The sequence below is a fragment of the Varanus komodoensis genome, unplaced genomic scaffold (assembly GCF_004798865.1).
Source record: "Varanus komodoensis strain SLA01 unplaced genomic scaffold, ASM479886v1 scaffold19, whole genome shotgun sequence".
In the NCBI taxonomy this organism is placed as follows: domain Eukaryota; kingdom Metazoa; phylum Chordata; class Lepidosauria; order Squamata; family Varanidae; genus Varanus; species Varanus komodoensis.
Genome location: NW_025335550.1, coordinates 16,367,359 through 16,390,217, shown reverse-complemented (window position 1 = coordinate 16,390,217; position 22,859 = coordinate 16,367,359). Strand labels below are relative to the sequence as shown.

At 41.7% G+C, this 22,859-nt stretch overlaps 1 protein-coding gene across 3 annotated transcripts in view; it reads left to right on the top strand.

Moving 5' to 3' along the window:
* Positions 1-20,667, top strand: part of SLC24A2 (solute carrier family 24 member 2) — a 102,077-nt gene extending 81,410 nt beyond the window's left edge. For all 3 annotated transcript variants that reach the window (XM_044427930.1, XM_044427931.1, XM_044427929.1), the window contains 6 exons: positions 2,308-2,403; positions 3,638-3,711; positions 10,400-10,528; positions 15,638-15,727; positions 17,565-17,731; positions 19,244-20,667. In XM_044427930.1, coding sequence (XP_044283865.1) covers positions 2,308-2,403; positions 3,638-3,711; positions 10,400-10,528; positions 15,638-15,727; positions 17,565-17,731; positions 19,244-19,493 — 806 coding nt within the window. In that variant the 3' untranslated portion in view covers positions 19,494-20,667. The remainder of the gene's footprint in view (positions 1-2,307; positions 2,404-3,637; positions 3,712-10,399; positions 10,529-15,637; positions 15,728-17,564; positions 17,732-19,243) is intronic.
* Positions 20,668-22,859: the final 2,192 nt, after the last annotated feature.

The window sequence follows — 22,859 nt, the reverse complement described above, 5'->3', positions numbered from 1 at the left end:
GACATATGTCTCCCTCTCTCAGTCCCGGACGCTGATTGGAGGGAGATGCAGGACAGATAAAGGGAATCACTTTTTCATTCAGTGCACAACTAAAGCATGGAATTCACTTCCAGAAGATGTAGCGATGGCCACCAATCAAGATGGTTTTAGAAGTGGATTGGACAGATTCATGAAAGATACAGCTATTTATGCTTGTCTGTCCAGACAGCTGTATGCTGCTTCCATTGCTAGGGAACTGAGCTGGGAGAGTGCTCATTGCACTCTCATTGCATTGCACTAATGTCCACTAATGTAGACATCAGGTGGGCACCTTGTTAATAGACTGCTGGGCAAGATGGACCCTTGCTCTTATCCGGCATGGCCCATCTTGTGTTAAATATAGTGCTAAAGCTCAAGAGCAGTGAGTTGGATGGTGGACAGGTTACACTATGTGTCAGAGCTACCAATGCATGAGTGGCCTTTCTCTTGTGCAATGAGGCTTTCCTTTCTTTCTTCCTCTACACCTCCCAGTCTAATCCGAGGGTCCCCCAGCTCTCCAGAATAGATTTTTAGGCTGTGTTAATGCTGCAAGTGGCAGAGGAAGCACTCCTCTCCCCTTTCCACTGAAGGAAGGCATTCTGTCATAGGCCACAGTTAATTAGATACAGACTTGCACCCAAAAGGACAAAGACTGGCTGGCCTTGGCATAAACCATGGTAGATTGGTTGCTGTGCAAAAAACCTTCACAAATGTTCAGCTCTCCACGGGTTATGGGCCTTCTCTTCCCCTCTCTTCCTGCCTCTGTCCTTCTACAGGTATTTCAGGAGACTCCATGGGAGGAACAAGTTTTCCCACCCTTCCCACCCCACAGCTCTTTTTCCTTTTCAACTTTTTTCCTTTGGATATCACGAAAGCTGCCTATCAAGACATTCTGATAGCAGCTTCTTCAAGGGGCTGTCTGTGGTTGCCCAGCAATCTTTCTATTCATCTATGTATTTATTTTGTGTGCAGCTTGGTGTGCAAAAATAGACATACAGACAGACAGACAAGCCTGCATCCAGAGCAAGGTAGTAGGTAGTTTGAAACGAGGATTGCTGTTCATTGTCCATGCAATCATTCCATTTTCACCTGAGACATTTTAAGACAGAAAGATGAAACAAATTGGTGTGTCCACACAGAGAAAGGTTCTAGTCCAACTCCTTGTTTGTGAACAAACTGTTGCTTGTGTATACTCATTCATATTTTCATATATGAATGAAAAGCAAAGCTGTAAATGTCCTGATTCTCCAAAACATAGTTTCTCATTATGTCTAAATAAGAACATTGGGTTGTGGTATTTACCCAGACAGCTCTTGATGGCTGTTCTGTACCAAAAGGGGAAAATAAATTGAACATACATATAAATCAGTAATGCACATGTTAGATGAAGGTTAAATAAAGGACTTCCAGGGTTAAAACAATGCAATTTATAGATAGAAGGAAATTCCATTCCTCCTTTTTGTTCAAGTAATGCATGCATGTTATGTCTCAGTTCTAGACTTACGGAAGTAGCTCTTATTTATGGCTAAGTGGTCTTTAGCATATGAAAACTTGTGCCACGATATAGGTCTTTAGAATACCATAGATTTCTCACGCTGCAGTCCTCAAGGGGACTTATAGCTGAGTTATCATACATCAGACTGGGCTACTGGTTCTTGTTACAAAATCTTCCTTTTGGAATATGTTTTCTGGAAAGGGCAAAGCAGTCATTCTGTTAAAAGTAGCTGATGTTAGTTAAGACACATTGTTTAAGTCGGAATTAACTGGACCTATATCACTGTGCCCCCTTTCCCAAAAGTAGATAAAATCATAGAATAGTAGATTTAGATTTAGAAGGAGCCAAGAAGGCCATCGGGTCCAACCCCCTGCTCAATGTGGGACTCCAAGTTTAACCATCCCTCTCAGAGTGCTGTCCAGCCACATCTTGAGTGCCTCTAGTGTGAGAGAACCAACAACCTCCCAAGGTATTTGGTTCCGTTGTCATATTGCTCTAATAGTCAGGAAGTTCTTCTTCATGTCCTGCTGGAACGTGGCTTCCTGTAACTTGAGCCTGTTATTCCATGTCCTGCATTCTGGGGTGATCAAGAAGAGATCCTGGCTTTCCTCTGAGTGACAAGCTTTCTCCTAAAATTTCAGAAGGATTTATGACCCACATATATGTTCCAAAGGTTATTTTCAGGGACAGAGGCACTTCCTCTTTGGCATGGAGTGCTTTTGCTGTGTGAAATAAAAAGCTGATGGAATGACTTATGAATTGCTGTGTTTTACCAAGGTGATCTTTTCTTTCAGGAAAATTCAAAGAAAGGGCGTCAATTCTTCATAAGATGGCCAAAAAGTGCCAGGTAGAGGATGGTGGAAAACGGAATGGAAGTGCTAACCATGCTGGTATGTGTATACGTATAGCATTTTTCTTCCACAAGAAACAACAATATTTCTTTAATTATAACATTTTATGTATTTGGGCAGAGCTACCATATACATTAGACGGACAGCGTGCAGCCTAGTCCCTCTTTTTTACTTACAATAAGCACATGCAATCCTAAAATGGATGGAGACCAGCACATGCATTAAGGAGAGGCTTACAACTTTTCTTGCTAGCTGTATGTTTTCTTCCTCCCCCTGAAAGGAGAGCTAAGGAAAGAAAAAAAAGCCTCTAGTGGCACCTACATACTTAGCTCTCTTGTACCATTAGCTCTTGCTTATGCACCTTATTATGCTTTGTGGCCATGAATACGGCATTAAAGATTCCACATGGCACCTTCATATTGCAAAATACTATGCAGCTCTTTGTGGTACATATAGGAATGCAAAGGAATTTGTGTCTGCCTCTGCAATGCTTCTGTTTCTGGATAAGAGCTAGCCTTCCATTTCCAGCCTTATTTTCTCTTTGCATTTTCTTTAAGCTTAGTGGGTTTCTTTGATCACTTAGACCCCTTTCGACCAATTGTCACTCACCAACTGTGGGGAGGGGGAGTTGTACATCCCCAATTATATTTCCAACCCTTCATAGAAACTTGCTGCAGAAGAAGCATCACTTTCCACAGCTTCCTTGCATTTTACCTATTCATGGGCATTTATATGGCAGTTTCAAGTGGCCTTGGAAAATACTTGCACTCATCAGCTGAAGCACAGACCGTTGCCTTTTCTTCCTAGTAGCTCTGTGAATGTCCATGTACAGCCAAAGAGGGACACACCACAGAGTCCGTATCCTATTACATAACAGGTTGAACAAACCTGACGGTTTACATTTCCTCGCAGGCTTCCGTGAGTTGGCCATGTCTGTAAGATATAATTAGGTGTGGAACAAGCCACTCTTTTCTGTGGGTTAGCACTACGTAAACAAGGCTGGGGTGATGAATTCATTGCTGTGATATTGGACTAAAGATAGGATTATGAATATTTGGTCCAGCTCCATTAATACTCTGTTTGAATCTCTTACAAAGGCTTCAGTAAGTTTCAGTTACACTAGTTTTGTCTTAAACTGGCTTACAAATGAACTGATAAATGTTTGTGCTTAACTGTTCAACTGTACAATGAATGTCATAAAATAAGCATTTTTTTCTCCATTTTACTTTGTTTTTTGGGGTTTTAAATGCTTTTTCTGTGGTTTATGCTTCAGAAAAAATTGAAGTTGAAGTGACACCACCAAATGATGGACCAGTGCAAAATGGAACCGCTGTTGGTGCAGAGGAGGTTGGTTTTTGCTTCCCCCTCCCTTCCCTCCATCTCTTTTTAATGTTTGTTATGTTATATCAAAGGTACTGCAAAGGGATAACATGAAGGATGTTCATAAAATGAAGCTCTGGAGAGAGGGAGAGAGAAAGATAGAGAAGCTCTTTTCCTGCTTTTGATACCTTGAGTGAGGGTCAGCTGTATGGGTATCATATAATATAATGTAATGTTAATTTTTAGAAGGTTCCTGGTGTTGGTGTCTAGCTTAAATGACTAGAGCAGTGGTTCCCAGAACTACTTCCCAACATCCAGATGTTAGACAGTAGATCCGCACCATCTCCACCAAGCATAGCCAATGGTCACGAAGAATGGAAAATGGACAACACCCAGGGACCCTCATTTCAGAACTACTGTTTAGAAAGATTAAGAAAATTGCTGGAGAACAGATCTGGCCAATGCTATTAGCTGTGTCAGCTAAGTCAAGGCAATCTACCAACAAATACCGGATGCTAGGTTCATATACCAGGGGAGGCCTTCATGCCCTTGGAAGAATCCAACTAGCCTAGTCTAAACAGAAGCTGGGGACTAGGTGGAACTTTAGCCCAGTCCAATAGAGTGCTGCATAGATTTTAACTATTTAGTATTAAAAGGAAGAAGGACACTCTTGCAAGCTAAAGAGGAAAAGATATTTTATTTATTATTTATTAAAACATTTTTATGCCGCCCCATTCGCCGAAGCCTCGGGGCGGCTTACAACATTAAGTTAAAAAATATACAAACATTAAATTATAACATTAAATTAAAATGTTTGTAAAGTACAAACATTAAGTTAAAATGTAAAAATAACAATATAAAATAAGTCGCCCTGGCCAGATAAAATCCAATAATATTAACAATTAAAACGCCGCTTAAATAAAAAGGTCTTCGCCTGGCGCCGAAAAACAAATAACGATGGCGCCAGGCGGACCTCTCTGGGGAGCGCATTCCATAGATTGGGCGCCACCGCAGAGAAAGCCCTCCTCCGAGTACTCACCCTCCTAATTTCCTTCACGGAGGGTTCCCGGAGAAGGGCCTCTCCCGCAGATCTCGGGGCGGGTGGGCATATAAGGATGTAAGCGCTCCTTCAGGTAACCAGGACCCAAGCCGTTTAGGGCTTTATAGGTCATCACCAACACCTTGAATTGGGCCCGGACTTCAATGGGAAGCCAGTGAAGCTGACAGAGGACTGGAGTCATGTGAACATAACGCCCAGTCCCCGTCAGCAGCCTGGCAGCTCTATTTTGAACCAATTGAAGTATCCGGACCGTCTTCAAGGGTAGCCCCACGTAGAACACGTTACAGAAGTCAAGTCAGGAAGTCACCAACGCGTGTGTCACTGTTGCCTGGCAGTCGTACTCCAGGTTGGGGCGCAGCTGATGGATCAGCCGAAGCTGAAAGAAAGCGCTCCTCGCCGCCGCTGTCACCTGAGCTCCCAGTGAAAGCTCTGGGTCGAGGAGCACTCCCAAGCTGCGGACCTTGTCCCTAAGAGGGAGTGCAACCCCATTCAGGACTAGGTTCAATTCACCCTCTCCGACACCCGATCCACCAACCAACAGGACCTCCGTCTTGTCTGGATTGAGCTTCAGTTTATTGGCCCTCATCCAGCCCAGCCTTTTCCAGACATGGTGCGATATAAAGAATGAAGTGGGGTTTACTGTCTCATGCAAGTAGGGGCAACAGAAGGAGGCTGATGAGAATAGGATTTCGAGAAATGTAGAGACTGCAAGAAAGAGACTGAAGAGATGGAGTGTTGAGCTTTTCCTTCCAGCTCCCCATGACATTTGTTTAACAGATGTCACAGCTTCTTTGGGGAGAAAACTATCACTAGGCCATCTGTTCTTGGTGATAAGGAAGGTTAGATAAGGAAGGCTAGCTTTCTGAAGTGCCGCCTTCTTTTTAACATTTTTGTTTCCGAGTGCAGAGGTGGTGAACACCTGCCCCTCCAAATATTGTTGGGTTGCAGCTTCCATCAGTCCTCGCCAGCATAGTCACTGCAGAGGGGCGAAGGGAGTAGCATTCCAGCAACATTTGGAGGGCCGCAGGTTGCTCACCCCTGTTGTAGTGAAACCAGGTACAGGAAAACCGGGCAGAGTTTTTTTCAAGTGCCTATGTGTATGCTGATAAACATGTTAGATTAACCCTTTCTTACAATATTTTATGGGCAAAACAATTGTGATTCTAAAGATGTATTATAATGACGAAGCTCAGTAGACCTTAAACATTATGGCAGAATAATACTGTTAATATTTATGATGCCATAAGATTGTTTTTATTTTTTACTGCTAGCATGGCTACGCTTTCTAAAATTTCCTCTTTCAGGGACAGAAAGGAGGGTTGTTGGAAAACTAATGTCTTTCCTCCCCTATGGCTGGAGAGAAAGAAAGTTGATTATTTATCTCATGCAAGAATGGGGAAGAGTAGAGCAGCCTTGGTCAAATGGTTACCCTCCAAATGCTTTGTATTTGAACTCCTATCTGCCCAGCCAGCATGACCAATGGTCAGAGCTGAAAGGAGTTGTAGTGAACACCATGAGAAGGTGCAAGCTGGGGGAAGGCTAACCTATAAGGTAGAGAATTTGAAGTTTGAGGTTCCGGAATTGCTTGATGAAAAGGACACCTGTCACACATTCAAGTCCCCCTTCGAGTTGGTTAAATGCTTCATTTTTAAAGCAGAAATTCTGTTTAAGTGGGATGAATTCTATATATGGAAGACTCCGAAAGCCTGCTGCTATGTTAGGGAGAGGGAAACTGCACAGCAAGGTTGGAGCATAAGTGCCAGAGTCATGGCTGTTTACCTGGTGGGGCAATTCACTGCAGAGTAATTTTTTGACCAGAATCATCATCATCATCTTGCAAGTGAATCCCTATCTATAAAACTTCATAATAAAGGCAAGGCCAATATTCTGTTTTTTATTCTTTGATGTCTCTAATAGCATATATTTAAAATTGAAATCCATTTCAAGACTCTTCAAAGCAAACCAACCAAAGAGGGGGGGCAAACAAAGTACAGTTGATCTTCTGAATAATTTATTATTCCATTTAGACTGGTCATAATCCAGCACTTTGATTTCAAATATAAGCATCTGTTCAGTCCTCCTATATCATCAATGTTAGTGTAAGAGTACCTTAGTTTTGACTGCAACTTGCTGTTTGTTTAACAAGGAAGGGATTTTTTTAGCACAGGAAATATTAAAGGGTCTAGCATTGAATAAATTAATCTGGAAGTCCATTCTTCCTGTAGCTTCTACCTCAGAAATTATTCAGGAAAAACAAAGGCAACAGGCAGAACAATTGCATCTCATAGAATATTCTGTGTGGAGTCATTTTGTGCAGTGTGTTTTCTAAGCCCACTGGAAAAACCTGCCGAGTCAGGAACTCTCATCTTCGAATGCAAAGTGCTGAGAGGGTTTATTGCAAATGAACTGCAAAAAGTAGGAACTGGAATTATTGCAAATCCATCCATTATTTCAAATTATATAACTAGGCCGCACAAAACTGCTTTCATATACACAGTGACTTGGAAGTTGACTTAATGGGGCTTTCTTCGTAAATACCCATGGGAATGTAAAGTATACCTTCTGGTTTGACATAAAATCTGAAAATAATAAATTTAGCAAACATTATACACAGAAACACACACATGTATACATATTATATTTATATTCCACCTTTTTTCCATTTTGCAAGGAACCCAAAGCATCTTACAGAACTCTCCTCTATTTTATCCTCCCAATAGCCCTGTGAAGTAGGTCAGGCTTTGCCTGTCCCAAAGTCACCCAGTGAATTTAATGGCCAAGAGGGGACTAGAGCTTAGGTCTCCAGAGTCCCATCCCAGTGCTTTAACCACTACTCCACACAAGCTTTTCCATTTTATAATGTGGCAATATGTGAATGCAGGTCAAGAACCAACCATGAATCACAAAAACCTTGGTCCTGCCTTCCAGCATGTTGTGAGTAGCACACACAGTTAGAACTTTCCACTCCTGTATTGGATGCAGCGTACATTAGGCAGGTAAATGATCTTGTGAATGGCAGCCTGTTCATCTGCCATTTTTAAAATTTAGAGTAATGATTGGGAATGTTATACTCCTTCTAGAAATCAGTCCTATTGCTTTCTTCCACCAGTCTGTCACACTTTCCCCATCGTGCATTGGCTTACAGAGTGACCTTGTAGTGCATTCTCTGGAGTTCTGTTATCTGTAGGGATGTAAATTGTTCTGAGAGCTGTGAACAGTATAGAAAAGCAGTAAATAAGTAATAACTGAGGTGATCACAAGATAAAGGTCTCCTCTGGAAGCACCTTAAATCACAGCACATTTTCTTGGATTTTAGTACCTAGTCCCCCTCCCTTAAGCTGTTTGTCTAATGGAAGTATTCAAAATATCCAAGTAATCACATGATAGGGGAAAAATCCTATTCATAGATAAAGGTTAAGCTATTTTGACAAAAGACACATGCAAAGACAATACAGAAGAATGTCTCCTAAAATGAACTAATGTTGAATTGATCTTGAAGTGCATCACACTAAATATAATTTGCCACAGTAATTCAATCAACAGTTCAGTAATTGTACAGAAATTTGTAAATTTTAGATTGCTTCATTACTAGAAAAAAAGTGCTTTAAAAAAAAGCCTTAAAGTAATCATCATCATGGTAGTCATATATAATTTTGGTTTCCATAGAAACTGGTAAAAAAGGAATATGCCTGAGTAGGAGAGGATGTTAATATGAAATTGAATGCTATTTTTAGAAAAGCCATAGGCTAGAATAATTAAAGCTGAACTTGTGTAATTGCCTAACAGGAAAGGTTATATTTTTGCTGTGCATATAAAGTTTCTTATATAGGTAAACATATGTGTATACGTGTGTACATATGTGGAGTTATGGTTATGGATGTATAGGGAGAAACTCCTTAGGCCATGGTTACATGGATGCAAAATATAAAATAAAGAGTAATGTAAGGTGAAGTGGTTTGATCAAATGAAAATATGTAACACTGAATAAGTTTAAGCCTCTGACAAATCTGGAAATATCTGGTTTCCTTTTTAATGAAAACCTTGTAGCATTCATGGACTCAAGTAAAACTTTTTTTAAAAAAAGACAGTGTAGTAATATAACTAGAACAAACTAGATCTGCAACAAAACTATATATGTAATAGTAAAACTCATTAAGTAGAACCCTTTGAAAATGACAGGGTAGTAATATAACTAGAATATAACTAGATCTGCAACAAAATATTGCAGTGTCCCTCATCTCCAACAGAAATGACCATATTCAGTACTTCAGCCACCCAGCCACATTCTGGGATTCTCTACGCTCCTTTTCTAACCAACTCCAGTTTCTGGTTTTCTTTCCCAAATGATCTTCAGCGCTGCAATGCTATTAAGCATGCTGAGTCCTCATAGGCTGGGTAGATTTTTTTGCACTTTTTCTGTGGAACAGTGTGTGAAGGAGTAGAGTAATTTCAAATGGTCTTTGAAAGTGTGGCATTCTTTATGGGTGGTCCATGTACTGAAGCGTCCAGCCAGGAAAAAATGCTGAACAAATATTCCAGGAATCAGAAAGAACAGTGCAAAAAGTACACTGCTGATACAGTTTTAAGAAAGACTCTAGGAATATCAAAGGAGTCAGATCGATATTTGCACTTCTTTATATCCGCCTCTCAGTTTCCTAAAATGGGAAGAGTGTTAGCTTGATTTGTGGCAAAATTCACTGACTGATGATGGTCGATACATGCATGTGTCACCAAAGTGAGATTGGTTACCAAATGTGGGGACGAAATGAGGTGCCTTGAATATGAAAGAGCACCTTAATCTTTCAGGTCTCCTGACAATTCCAGCTGCTTCACTGCACTCAAATAGTGTGTGCACCGATGGTATCACGATAAGGCAGCTTGCTGGTCTTTGCATCCTTTGCTATATAACTCCGCATGTATATATTTATTTATTTCATTCCCTTTCTATGCTGCTCCGTAACCCAAAAGATTTCTGGGTGGCTCACAAGTGCTAAAACAGCATAGAATAAAAAGGATACAATAAAAATAGTTAGTAACGGAAAAATAGATAAAATAATAGATACACATCTCATAATAAAATATAGCCTCACACACCATAATGCATACAGCCAATAAATTAATCATAAATTAAATTAAATTAAATAATCCATAACAAAATGTAAAAGTATTAAATTAACCAAAAGCTTGTTTAAATTTTTTTAAAAAGCTTTCAGCTGACACCTGAAAGAAAGAAGCTGTATATGCGTGGGGAGTGAATTCCAGAGTCTAGGCGCTACTGCTGAGAGTGCCCTCTCCTAGCCCCTTCCCCTTTGATCTCACTATGGGAGGATATTGGGAGGAAGAGTTCCAGAGGGGATCTAAGTGGACAGGTAGGAATATATGGAGATATTAGGTACTGCATGCAGTCCTAAAAAGGGAGTGAACCAACATGGGAAATGCTTGGTGGAAATGTTCTGCTTATTTTATTATGTGACATAGCTGAAGATTTTGTAAATAGATTCTTTCAGTGCAAAATGCAGACAGTCCGGACCCCAAGACTAGTACTTTTCTCCATTGCAAAGTGCAAATGTTTGCATAGTGATGTTCTTGTGGCTTTTTTTTTCCATCTCGCACCAGATTAACAGTAGTGAATCAATCTCCATGTTTTTATAACAGGAGGAGGAGGATGAAGATCAGCCACTCAGCCTGGCCTGGCCTGACACCCCACGCAAGCAGCTCACCTACCTGATCATTTTCCCCATTGTTTTCCCACTATGGGTTACCCTGCCTGATGTCAGAAATCCTGTAAGTAAGGCAGCGTTTGTTCTTACATGTGAATTGGTACAATAAAGTTGTTAAGCATCAGATCTAGACCAGATTTTCTCAAAATGCATACAGTGAATTGGGCTTCCATTAATAATGAGTGAATGGTTTCTCAGCTCCCATTTAATTGCCTTGTGGAGAAAATAAATAAAAAGTCTGCCCTAGTATATGACATTTGGTTTGGGCGGCTGGAGGTCCTGCCTGCCAGACAATGGCTGTGAATATATTGCCATTTACTTGTATAAATATTTAATAGCAACCTCTAAAATATGGCATTAATCGTTCTTTCATGTTGTTGGTCTCTGTGGCTGCTTCTTTCAGTGGCTCTTATCAGTATGTATGCATAAGAAATCTTTCTCCAGACCTCCAGCAGTCTGTGTATCCTTGAGCCTCCTCATCAATAGCAGTTCCTGGTTTCTGCAGTCATTCTGGAAATGAGTTTTTGGATTTTCCATATTAAAATCAAATTCTTTCTTGGAGAGAAACCCCTATTAAAAATTCAGTGGCATTTTATTCTGTGCTAATGTGACAAACTCCACAAATATCTGACCCTCAAAGTATGGCTAGCTGAAGCCAGTGAACGGGTTTGGTGTGTTTACGAATTTAAAAAATTATTCTAAAGCATAACTCATATTTCTATTCCAATTTCATATTTCTTCAAAGGATGCCAGCTGCTATACATAACCCAGAATTAGCACAGGATGCAATCCAGTCAGTTAAACACTTTTAAATCCAACTGATTTCAACTAATGCATCTGCTTCTTTCCACTTAAGACTTAAGCATTTAATCTTTGACTTGATAACACCTACAGGTGCTGAAAGGTGGACAATTTACACTTGGCATACAAGTCAAACATAAGCAAGTGATTGTGGGTACTTTCAGATTAGACTTTTATTGTGCCCACTTCCTGCCTTGTCCATATCATTTTACAGGAGTCCAGACACTGACACCATTCAATGGTAGCTCTCCTGGGTTTTCCCACCCTTTGTTCTGCCTCTTTTTCTTACCACAAACAATTCACTAAGAAGGAAAAGATAAAACAGCTGCACGATACATTTTGCTTGGCAGTTCTACTTTCTGGAACCAGCCTATGAATAGATGCACAAGTATTGGATGAGAGAGAAGAGCTGAATGCTTGCTCAGAAAGTGAGGCATCCTGAGGCTTGCCGCAAAGGATGGCATAGAAATGTTTTAATTAAATTAAAGTAAGACCTTGAGATGTGATTTTGGGGGAAAGGGGGAGTCAAAGAACCTGATTCACTAAAATGATGTGTTTGTGAATCCATTTTCTTTGTGACAGTTTCCCACCTTGTAAGGCTTGAACCTCAGGCCTGTGCGGCAAATCCAGCCTGCCTAAAGTCCCACTGCAGCCCTCCAAGTTTTTGCAGGTGGCTACACACCTTTCCCACAACTGCCAATCATTGGCTGCTTGGCCAACATTTGTGGAATTTCTTTCTGCTCTAAAAAATTGAAATGCCTCACCTAAAGTTAAAATCTGTAAGTTAAAATATGGTGGTAGTTTTGGTCTGTTCCCCTTTTACCTCTACCTTAAAAGTTTTTTTCGGTCCTCAGGCTGGAGTGAAACAGGTGCCCCTCTTGGCATTACTTTTCATTATACAGGAACTGCAGCATTCTGGCTTCTTCCTGAGGTGCCACTAGAAAATGAAAGTTACATCGACATGCGCTTTGCCGGTGCCCCTCCCCACATTGGTATGAGAAACAGAGAAACAACAAGTCAGAAGGGGCCTCCCAGGCCATCTAGTTTGACCCCCGGCTCTAGCCGGCTCCACTCATGACATGCCTACCATGTGCATGTCCAGCCTTTCCTTGAACACTCCCACCAGTGGGACCTCAGCCTCCTCTGTGGAAGCCCATTCCATACTCTCGGGGTCCTAACTGGTAGGAAGTACTTCCTGACATCAAAATGAAACCTTGGCTCCCTGAGCTTTGCTCCATTGGAGCGCCTCCTGCCTTCCTCTGCAGGGTAGAACAGGTCTTTACCCACCTCTGTGTGACATCCCCTCACATACGTATATGTCACTATCAGATCCCCTTGGAATCTCCTCCAGGCTGAAAAGGCCCAGCTCCCTCAGTCTTGCCTCATACGGCATTCCCAGCACTTCAGCCACCAACCTCGTGGCCCTACGCTGCACTGACTCTAACCTGGCTATATCTTCCTGTAATGTGGAGCCCAGAACTGAACACAATACTCCAATTGTGGGAGCACCAGAGTCATATGGAGTGGTTGTAATACCTCTCCCGATCTAGAAGCCACACTTCTGGCTATGCAACCAAGGGTGGCATTTTCCCTCTTGACCACCATATTGCTCCCATTTGGAGAGGCGATACTGCCATGAGAAGGGTGCACAGCTTGGACTCATCCCAGGTGCTATCAGACTTCCAGCATTACTGAGGTGTCCTAGGGACATGTCACGGCAGCTCCCATTCTGCTACCCAAGTTAGAAATGGCCTGAGTTCCTTTGTGGCATGTGGTACTGAAATATGATGTCCAGCAAGTTTTGAGGGGACCGCCCACGTAGTTACAGCTGCTGCTGGTGGCACGGTGTGGTTATTCCCACTGTGGACTGACGGGTTCAAAGAAAAGAAAGGGGATACAGTATGAATTGCATAAAAGTGCCTGAGTGTTTTCTTGGACTGTCCTCCCACCACCTGCCACAAGACTGCTGATCAAGCTTGTCCTGGCTTAGCTTAGATGAACCTGCTTGGCTTCTGAGAGCAGACGGGATCACAGGGTCAATGCAGAGCTGGACACAGGCAGGGCGGATAGATTAAGCCCTTAAAGAGGCATTCTCTCCTCCACAAGGCAGGACAGGGACAAGCCAGCTGAAACGAAGAATGAACCAAGTCTTTGGTCACTCAAAAGGGCAGCCATGGCCCCATAAGTGATGGTTTGTTCCTCTAAGAGGCGTTCCGGATTCCCTTTGCTTCTCTTCTTTTAGGGATAAAGCAATATCATTTTTACAATGACAGTAAATCCATAGCAACTAATGAAGATTAGCATAATTCATCTCTTCCTCCCCTTATCAGTGTTCTATCTATAGGGATTATTTGCTGCCATTTTGACAAAGCTAGAGTATGATCTTTCTTCACACAGAGCCAGGAGAAACTAGCAGCCATAGAAAGCACCAACCAGCATATTCTGAATTAGAGCTAATGCACTGAACGTATTACTGAATTCTTTATATTTTCATTTATTCCTACATTTACCCCAGAGTAGCAACTGAGTCATACAGCTCATTGTAAAAATATGCTCTAAGGATCTACGTATTTGTTATTTTTTGCCATATAATTAGGGGTGTCAGGGGATTTGAAGAAAGATTAGTTAATTATCAATTAGCTTTAATCGATGATCAGAGCAACCCTATGATCCCTGGGAAAGCTTTAGGAAGAAGAATCCAACGCCAGGATCAGGACACTCTTCCTTCTCCAACCCCTTGCAAGTTGCCACAGTGACCTCAGAAGACCTCAGGTCCAAAAGAGGAAAGAGGTCTGGATCTGTGGGATCTTATGGCCTCTTTTCACTTCTCCTGCCCACAACAGGTTCATCAGTTAGATAGCTCAGAGGCTTATTAACCCATGATTTGAAGGAACATGCATATGACAAGCATAGGTTAACCCCTAAACAAGTTTTCAGGTTTGGCCATCGTGCTAACAACCTAGGAAGAGGGCACTGGAAGGTTGTTTATTTAAATCACGTTGTGTACTCCACATGTCCTAGCAAATTGTGGGCTAATTAACCCATGATTTACTGCAGTGTGAGAAACCGTTCCTTGTGTGCCAGCTTTTTTGCTAAATCAAGTTGGTGATGGCAAAGTGGAAAGTGATTAGGTGCTATATGAAAAATACTTGCCAGCATATCCTATTCCCATGAGTACAAGCAAGCTGGATAATAAAAATGCAGATGCTAGGTTCTTTTGAATGCACTTCTAAAAAAAGCTTTATAACAATATGCCAAATATCTTTCCTGAAAGAAAACATTCAAGCAGGAGGGGGGACTGTTTTACTATCACCTGTACACTCTTGCAATCTCCTGTTACACAGTTATAGAACTGTGAAAAGCACTGTGGTAACAAACATTGGAAACAGAGAGAGGTTTTTTATTTTCAAAATAAGGGTAGGGTCAGGGTCACTGCTGCTGACAACATTCAGCAGTGTTCAAGCTTTTCAGTACATTCAGAATTAAATTAAGGAAGAGTTTATAACAGAGCATTATTGCTGTCTGCTTTAAGGGAGTCTGTGAGGGCAGAATTTCAGTAAGAGTGGGTTTGTTTGTCATTCGAACCAAAGTACCAGCAACAGTCTTTGGGAATAAGTGAAACTATGTTATCTGAGAGGTCTCTACAATGCAGTACACATCTACTAGACTTTCTGTGAACTGCTAAAACCTAGCATTTTGTTACAAATTGCTGCTCTTCACCTACCGGATAGCTAGTGTTCAGTGAGTACAAAAGTCATCACAGATATTTGACCTTCTCTTTAAAAGAGGTCCTCGGTATAGCTACCTAAATGGCATTCTTTTTTAGGTGTAGGACAACATGCCAAAGGACTAAGTGTTTCACCCTATGAATATATTTGAACTCCATAAAGTATTTCTTTTGGGTGGTTCATGAATTGTGTTCTAAGAAGAAGCATAGGATGTGAGACGGTGTGGCCACAGGTGATGCCAGAGAATACCAGTATTTTTAATGAGAAACCGCAAATCTAAGGAGCACAGAAAAAAAAATCATATATTAATTCCAAGCACATAACTATATAGTAATTCTAAGGAACATAGTCCTAAACATGGATGCAGCATGGGTTCACTGTTTGCGCCTATGCGTGTTGGAATTTATCGCTGTCAGTACTGTGTACATTAGCCTTCTCCAAACTGGAACCTTCCAGATCTTTTGGACTTGAACTCCCATCAGTGCCAGGCAGCGTGGCCAGTGGTCAGGCATCCTGGGTGTTACAGTCCAGAACACCTGGAGGGCTGATGTCTGTGCTACATCCAGTGATCCAAATAGGTCTTATTTTGGACTAAAATAGCATCTAACCCAGTGTTCATGCTTCCCATTCTTTCTGTCTTTCAGTCCGCAAAGAAGTTTTTTCCATTAACATTTTTTGGATCCATCTCCTGGATAGCAGCATTTTCTTACCTAATGGTTTGGTGGGCGCATCAGGTAGGCGATTGATTTGCCCCTGTGTTTTTGTTCGTGTTAAGAATTTCAGTCCTAACAGTTCACTGTATCACGTGGACTTCACATTTGACTTACTTGTTTAATACCATACTCTGCAATTCCAAAGGAACTTCTAGAGTAGCATACATAGGAAAAAAGCCGTATGCAGCAATACAAAAGTAAAATATTTTAATTAGAATAAACTGCTGTTTCTTGTGATTTCTAAAGACCAAATTTACCATGGTGAAATATGACTGGGTTCAGAAAACACAACAGACCAACAATGCTAAACCCAGCCAATTAATAACTAGGACAAAACAAGCAGAACAGATGGCACTATTATCGTTAGTTTGTTTGCTTTTGTTTGTCCATTTTTTGTTTTTGGAATACTAAAGGCCACATTGTTGGTCTGCTTATTTATGTTAGCACATGTGCCACAATTTCATGCAGCAAGGCCTTCAATACAAAGTACCAAAAAGGGTAAAAAAAACACAAGAAAGCTTCAAGAAAATAAAATTGACCAACATTGAAAATAGCATAAAACACTAAAGGTACACAGTGTGCAAAAGCATATTCACCAACAGAGTTGCCAGCTTCAGCAAAGCTATACTGAGAAGATGGCTAGATGTAGTCTTCATGAGACATAATAAATATTGAAGGCCCTCAGCTATGACTGGATCTCCAGCATGTGCCTACGGGTACCATACTGCCTGCCGATGCATCTCCTGGTGATCACCAGGTTCCTGACCCTCCTGCTTTCCTAATAATCATAATAACTAGAGCACTGCAAACTCAGGCACTACTTTTATTTGCGCACAAAGGAGTGGTTTTGTGTTTTAGAGCTAATACTTGCTGAAGGGCGGGCAGGCATGGAGAGCAATGAATGATCCATAGAGGGGCCAAGGGTCGGACATGACTGAATGGTTCATGACAACAGCTTGTGGAAAATGACTTTTCATACCCAGAATTTTGAGTTCACTGTTTTATTTTCTGCATGCTGGAAGATCTGCTGGGTACATGGCATCCCCTTGCCTTCCTGCCAAGACATTTATATAAAGTAGCATGCACCATGAGAGCCAGTGTGGTGTAGTGGTTAAGAGCATGGGACTGGGACTCAGGAGTTCTGGGTTCGAGTGCCCGCTCAGCCATGGAGCCAACTGGGTGACTTTGGGCCAATCACAGACTCTCAGCCCAACCTCCCTCACAGGGTTGTTGTTGTGGGGATAAGATGGAGGAGGAGAGAAGATGTAAGTTGCCTTGAGCCCTTTGTAGGAAAAAGGCAGGATATAAATCGAAAAATAAATAAATCTTTTCCACCAACTCAGATTGTATCTTACTACCATTTCATTGGTGGTACCATTTCATTTCGTGTAGAGACAGAAGATATTTCTTTAGTTGCTACTTAAGTCTCAGATATATGCACATCATTATTCTCATGTACGCATGAGTCATATTTCTGCAACTGCCCTTTGGCAGATTTCCAGGGCATCACTACCAACTCAGATTCTTTCCACTACTTAACTGTTTCTGTCCCATAAAATGGTTTGCACAGGCCCCACCTCTCCATGCACTTAGGGTTTTGGACAAGTTGCCAATTTGCCTTCTGGGAAATAGGTCTTCTAAACATGGCAGTCATGTTGTGAGAGTGCCCACAGCACTGCCGGGATTCCAGATGTGCAACCCACACATCCAAAAGGTCTAGGGATCCTTGAGCTAAGGCAAAAGGTTCTGAATCACAAAGCAGCAAATGGAAGCCCTGCATGGCCAAGAAGTCAGCCCCTTTCTAAGTATGTTTTGCAAGGCTTGCTTCCTTGATCTCATGGCATTCTTTTCAACTTAGGTTGGAGAGACCATTGGCATCAGTGAAGAGATCATGGGCTTGACCATCTTAGCCGCTGGCACATCCATCCCTGATCTAATTACCAGTGTTATTGTGGCACGGAAAGGACTGGGGGACATGGCAGTGTCCAGCTCTGTGGGAAGCAACATTTTTGACATCACAGTGGGGTAAGTGCAGCCCATTTTTTGAAAATCATCCATCTGAAACCAAGTCACAGAATAGAACTTCATAATGGCACCTAGAATTATTTTTGCTTGCTGCTTAAAAGAAAATCCCATATTAAAAATATTAAATCTCAAGAAAGATTATTTCTGCACACAGTATTTTTCAGGTAGCTTTCTTCCACAAGGCAGTTACAAGATATAGCTGGGCAGCCATCCATTAGGGCTGCTTCAATTTGGGGCCTTGTGTTGAGCGGGGGGTTGGCCCTGATGGCTTTATGGACCTCTCCCAGCTCTACTGGTGTGTCATTCGAAGCAAGTGAGCACGTCTGGGCTCCATCTGTTCCTCATTACTCATTCTAGCAGATAGAATGGGTAGAACAGAAGAGTGATAGGCATGCAAGTTGTTTCCTGATCTGGCTTCAACCCTTTTGGCCCACTGATGTAGCGAGTGCAAGGTGGCAGGAAGCCCAAAGCTCCATCAGCTCGCATTAATCATTGGCATCTTTCTTGGAGCTGGCTGGAAAATATGCAGAGGAGCTGCTGTCTCATAACATTCCTCAACTATGGATTGTGGATGGTCCTGTAGTAGATCAGCTGTACTAAGAAGGAATAGCGAGTAGGAGAATACTGTGTTTAGCAGTGGTGGTGAACCTCTTTCAGTCCATGGGCCAATACAATACAAGGGGTTTTGAGGGCCATTCCAAAGGACCAGGACTGGACTACCAAAAAGGTCAACATATTTTAACCCTCAGGAGAGGCACTTCAAGCCTTTAGAATGGGGGATAAATTTCAAATTCAGGAAGGCAGCTGTCATGGGACAGGGGGCTTGGCCTGCTTGGGAAGCTCAGCAGGCCAGGTTTGGCCTATGGGCCTGGTTCTGCCCTCATTTAGTACAGGATACTTAAAGATCAGGCTTTGGTGCGAAGCTGCCTATTCTTACCCTCCAGCGGTAGCAAAGAGCTGACCCAGGAGCTGGGTGGTCTATGAGGCTTCTTACTTGACCTTTAATTAAGGGATGGTAAAACAATTTCCCCCGTTTCCCTTGTGGGGGGACTTTTATTCCTCATTTCAGTATTGCCTCTCCCTTTGGGATCTCTGTATTAAAACCCCAGCTACGCATATTGATTCTGACACCATTTTCTAGATACTGTGCTGGCTTTATGATAATTTCCAGTGGAAAGTCCTGATTGTGCAGGAAAATATGCTTCTAGTTTTTCTGACCCATCCTCTCTCCAAGGCCTCAAAGTTTACAAAACGAGCTGTCCTTGCAGGATATGTGAACATGTAGTCTCCCTCTTGTTGCCTTCTTCTGAAGCTGTAAGTGTCAGGTTAACACTACGTCCTAAACCTGTCCCATCTAATGTAAAGAAACCAGGACCCTCGCCTTCCAGAGGAAGGTTTCGGTGCTCTCTCTTGGTAATCTTTCGAGTTGCCACCTGGAGTTAAGCCAGACCGCCTTTCTGCATCGTCAGCCCTGTCTTCACGAGCTTTTCCAATGGTCTCTTTTCCCACCAGCCTTCCTCTTCCATGGCTCCTCTACGCTTGCATCAACAGTTTCAGCCCAGTGGCAGTGAGCAGCAACGGGCTCTTCTGTGCTATCGTCCTCCTCTTCATCATGCTGCTCTTTGTCATCCTCTCTATTGCGGCCTGCAAGTGGAGGATGAACAAATTCCTGGGCTTCACCATGTTTGGGCTTTACTTTGTGTTCCTGATCATCAGCGTGCTTCTAGAAGACCGGATCATCATGTGCCCTGTGACCATCTAATAGGAAGAAGGTGCTGCTTCCTGAGCAAGAGCAAATCAAGAACAGAGCAGAGAAACATTCTTGCAATATGAAATAAAGGTGTCTTTCGAAGCCCCTGATTTGACACAATGGAGAAAAGAGGGGCTGAAGTGCAGGAGTTCAGCTGATACATCCACTGCTGTGAAACAAGCAGCTGTGTGTGCAAACTTTGGCTGGCTGCTTTGGACACACTCCTGGGAAGGTTTCACTGCTTGATTGTTGAAGGTATTGTGCATGCATTGTATCCCAGTGTTCAACTTATTATATATGCTACACTTAGGATCTGTTTCCATGTACCTTTTGCTCTCTGTTTATGAACATATACATGCCACACAAAGAGAGAGCAGTATCTATAAATATTCAGGGAAATGTTGTTATCCATCTTTTGGGAGATCCAAATATCCTATTTGGGATTTTATCTGTTCATATCAGCTGTTGGAAGGAGTTATCCAGTACCGTGATGGACAAGAGAAAATGATCCATGAATAAAGTTCAAGTGTAGTTTGCACCGATATGGACAGAGATGGTACCCTTTAAAGAAAGCATGTGAAGCTTTAAAGTAAGGTGTGTTGGTTTCCCCAAAGTGTGAGAAAGAAGTAACAAGTGAGGTGATTGTCTTTATGGGCTCAGTAAGATTTTTGAAAAGTATGCAGTTCAGATACCTGCATCTCCTGTATTTTCAAGACTTAGGGTCACAAGATGTTCACAGATACACTTTCAGCTCTGCATTACTACACAATCAAATGATTGTGTGTGAGAGAGAATCATGACAGATCAAATTTAACAGGGGTTGCATATCATGTCGTATGAATACCTGTCAATGGAGGTAGTTTGCAGATTCAGCTGCACGTTGTCAGCTGATTATTAATTAAGTGATGTGTCATCCAGGCCTGGGACCAATAAAGAACTTGCCTGACACTTGTTTCTAGAAGGGTCTCTGCATTTTGGGAGATGTGGTCATCTCCATGTAGGCTGACCACATCTTTAAAAAGATCTGAGATGCTTGCAGGTAAAAACCCACCCTAAGGATTTGAAGTCTCTTTTACCATCATCACATCTGCATCTAAGTAGAAAATACAGCTAAATCAATAAACTCGTCTTGATAGTGCAGCGATACTGTAAGAATATTAAACCTATAAAAATGCTTTTTCCATTAGTGCATTTGCCTTGTCATATGAAAGCGGATGAAATGGCTTCGACGTAGCTTTTAAAATAGGATTTCAAACTGCTGCATGTTGGGGTCAAATGCAGAAAAGGATAACATCCCTTAATTTTCCTTCTTATTAACTGCAGTGGTGCAAAGCTTCACTTTCTATATTTCTTTGTCTACTAAAGCATTGAGAACGTGTAGGAAGGTGGAAGTTTCTGCAAAACCAGGATTACTTGCTTGAAACTCAAACTGGGATTATTTGCAGTTGAGGAGAATAATTAAGTGTAATTCTAACTGGCCGATTAACAAACAAAGTTCCTTTTTGTTGCTGTAGAAACCCCAGGGAGAAGGGGCAGGTGCTGTAAGTAAAAAAAGGAGGAGAAAGAAGAGAGATTTCATATTTGCAAAGAGTAGCACTGAAGCTGAAAACAAACCTGGGTTTGGTTTGGTTTTGTTTTTGTAACAATATGTCGCCCTTGCCTGTTCTGAACGTTCTTTCTCGTTAAAAGGCATGCAGCGTCACTTGCATGAGTGACTCATTACCAGCGCTCTGGATACTTTAACTCACCCATGTAATTTCAGCACTATTTGGCCGTAGCGCCAATGGTGGTGCTGAGTTTTCCCGTTTGCCTCACACTTGCACTTTCATTCTGTACAGCATATTAAATCTTCCATTGTTCTCCATTTTATGTGTGTGTCTACATAGCTATAGTCATACCTAGACAGCCGCGTGAATCATAAAGGTCGCAGAAAGCAAACCTAAGTGAAATTAACCATGTGTATACCAAAATGGAAATTGAGATAATTGACAAAAGTAAGAAAAGTATTGCAAATGTTGTAGCATGGTATTTGAGCCATTCCTAAGGCTGCGTGCAACGTTTTAACTTGCCACACTGTTCCTGTTAGGAAATAATGGTACACATTTGAAGACCTATTTGTCCCTAGGCTGAGACCACGACAAGGCCTGGAGTCAAGACCTGTTCTTCCTATTAACATGTGTGCTGCAAATGGAGCCTGATTCTATGCAAGTTTGTTCAGAAATTTGCAGCCTAATCCCTGAGGTTTAACCCAACCCTCCGAATTCTGTAGGACTAGCTGCACCTGGGGGATACACTTGTGTTTCTCAGACATACAGAAAAACAAGGCTCTCTTGAAACTTAAATTAGTTGTGCTCTGGCTTAGAAGGGGGTCAGGGGTTGGCCAGGCAGCATTCAAAGGAAAAAAAAAACTAGAAAAGAAAAGAAATCAAATTCTTCGGCATCCCTAAATCAGTTATTGCAATACTACTCCATGTGTGATTTTTTTTCAAGTTTATAAATGTGTTCAGGGCAAGCTAAGTACATCTCAATCAACATTTAAGGCACTAGCATAAAAATTATTTTCCCTCTAATCTAGAGGACAACATATCATTCAGATAAATGAATGCATAAGACAGCTTGAGAACTTTTTGCTCTCTGCTTCTGCCTGTGAGGATATTTGGCTGCAGACCCAAATACACTTACTAGGACAGAACCCCACTGAATATAATAGGACTTACTTCTGAATAAACATGCATAGATTTGTGCTTTATGGAAGGCAGCAGTAAAAACTGATTGCCCTTCTTAGCTAGACAGTTATGGAACTAGTGGAACAAATTGATTTTCCAGGGTCCTTTGCTGCTCAGTAACTAAAGAAAATGAAATATCTTTATTGGTAAGAAAAGTATATTTCCAAAAGTGGTATGATACGCATGTTCAAAAATGCATTTGGGCAAGGAACCAGAACATAATTTCTTATGGATCAAAATTCACAGTAAGATAAGGAACGGCATTATAGCCAAGACGATGATTAAGGAGTTGGGATGCATGTCATTTGAAGAAAGACAGACAAAGCAGGCTCAGCACTGGTTGAGCGATAAATAGACCAGCTTTTCAAAAACACCATTTGTGGCGACAACTGTGCAGGAAGCTTTGTGGTGGGTGGTTCTACGAAATGGAACAGTGACATTTGGAGGGGACAAAAACCTTTGAAGGAACTAACAGTTCCACCCAATTGCTGGAGCTTCCCATTTGACAAAGATGCCCTTCATGACGGCATGCACTTGTTTCCCATGGCTTCAGCATGCCTAGCGCTTTAAAACATTATTGTGCAGTTATCAGAAGTCCTGTAGCCAAATAAATGCTTAGGTCAATTATGGGAAATCCATACACAACTCTGTG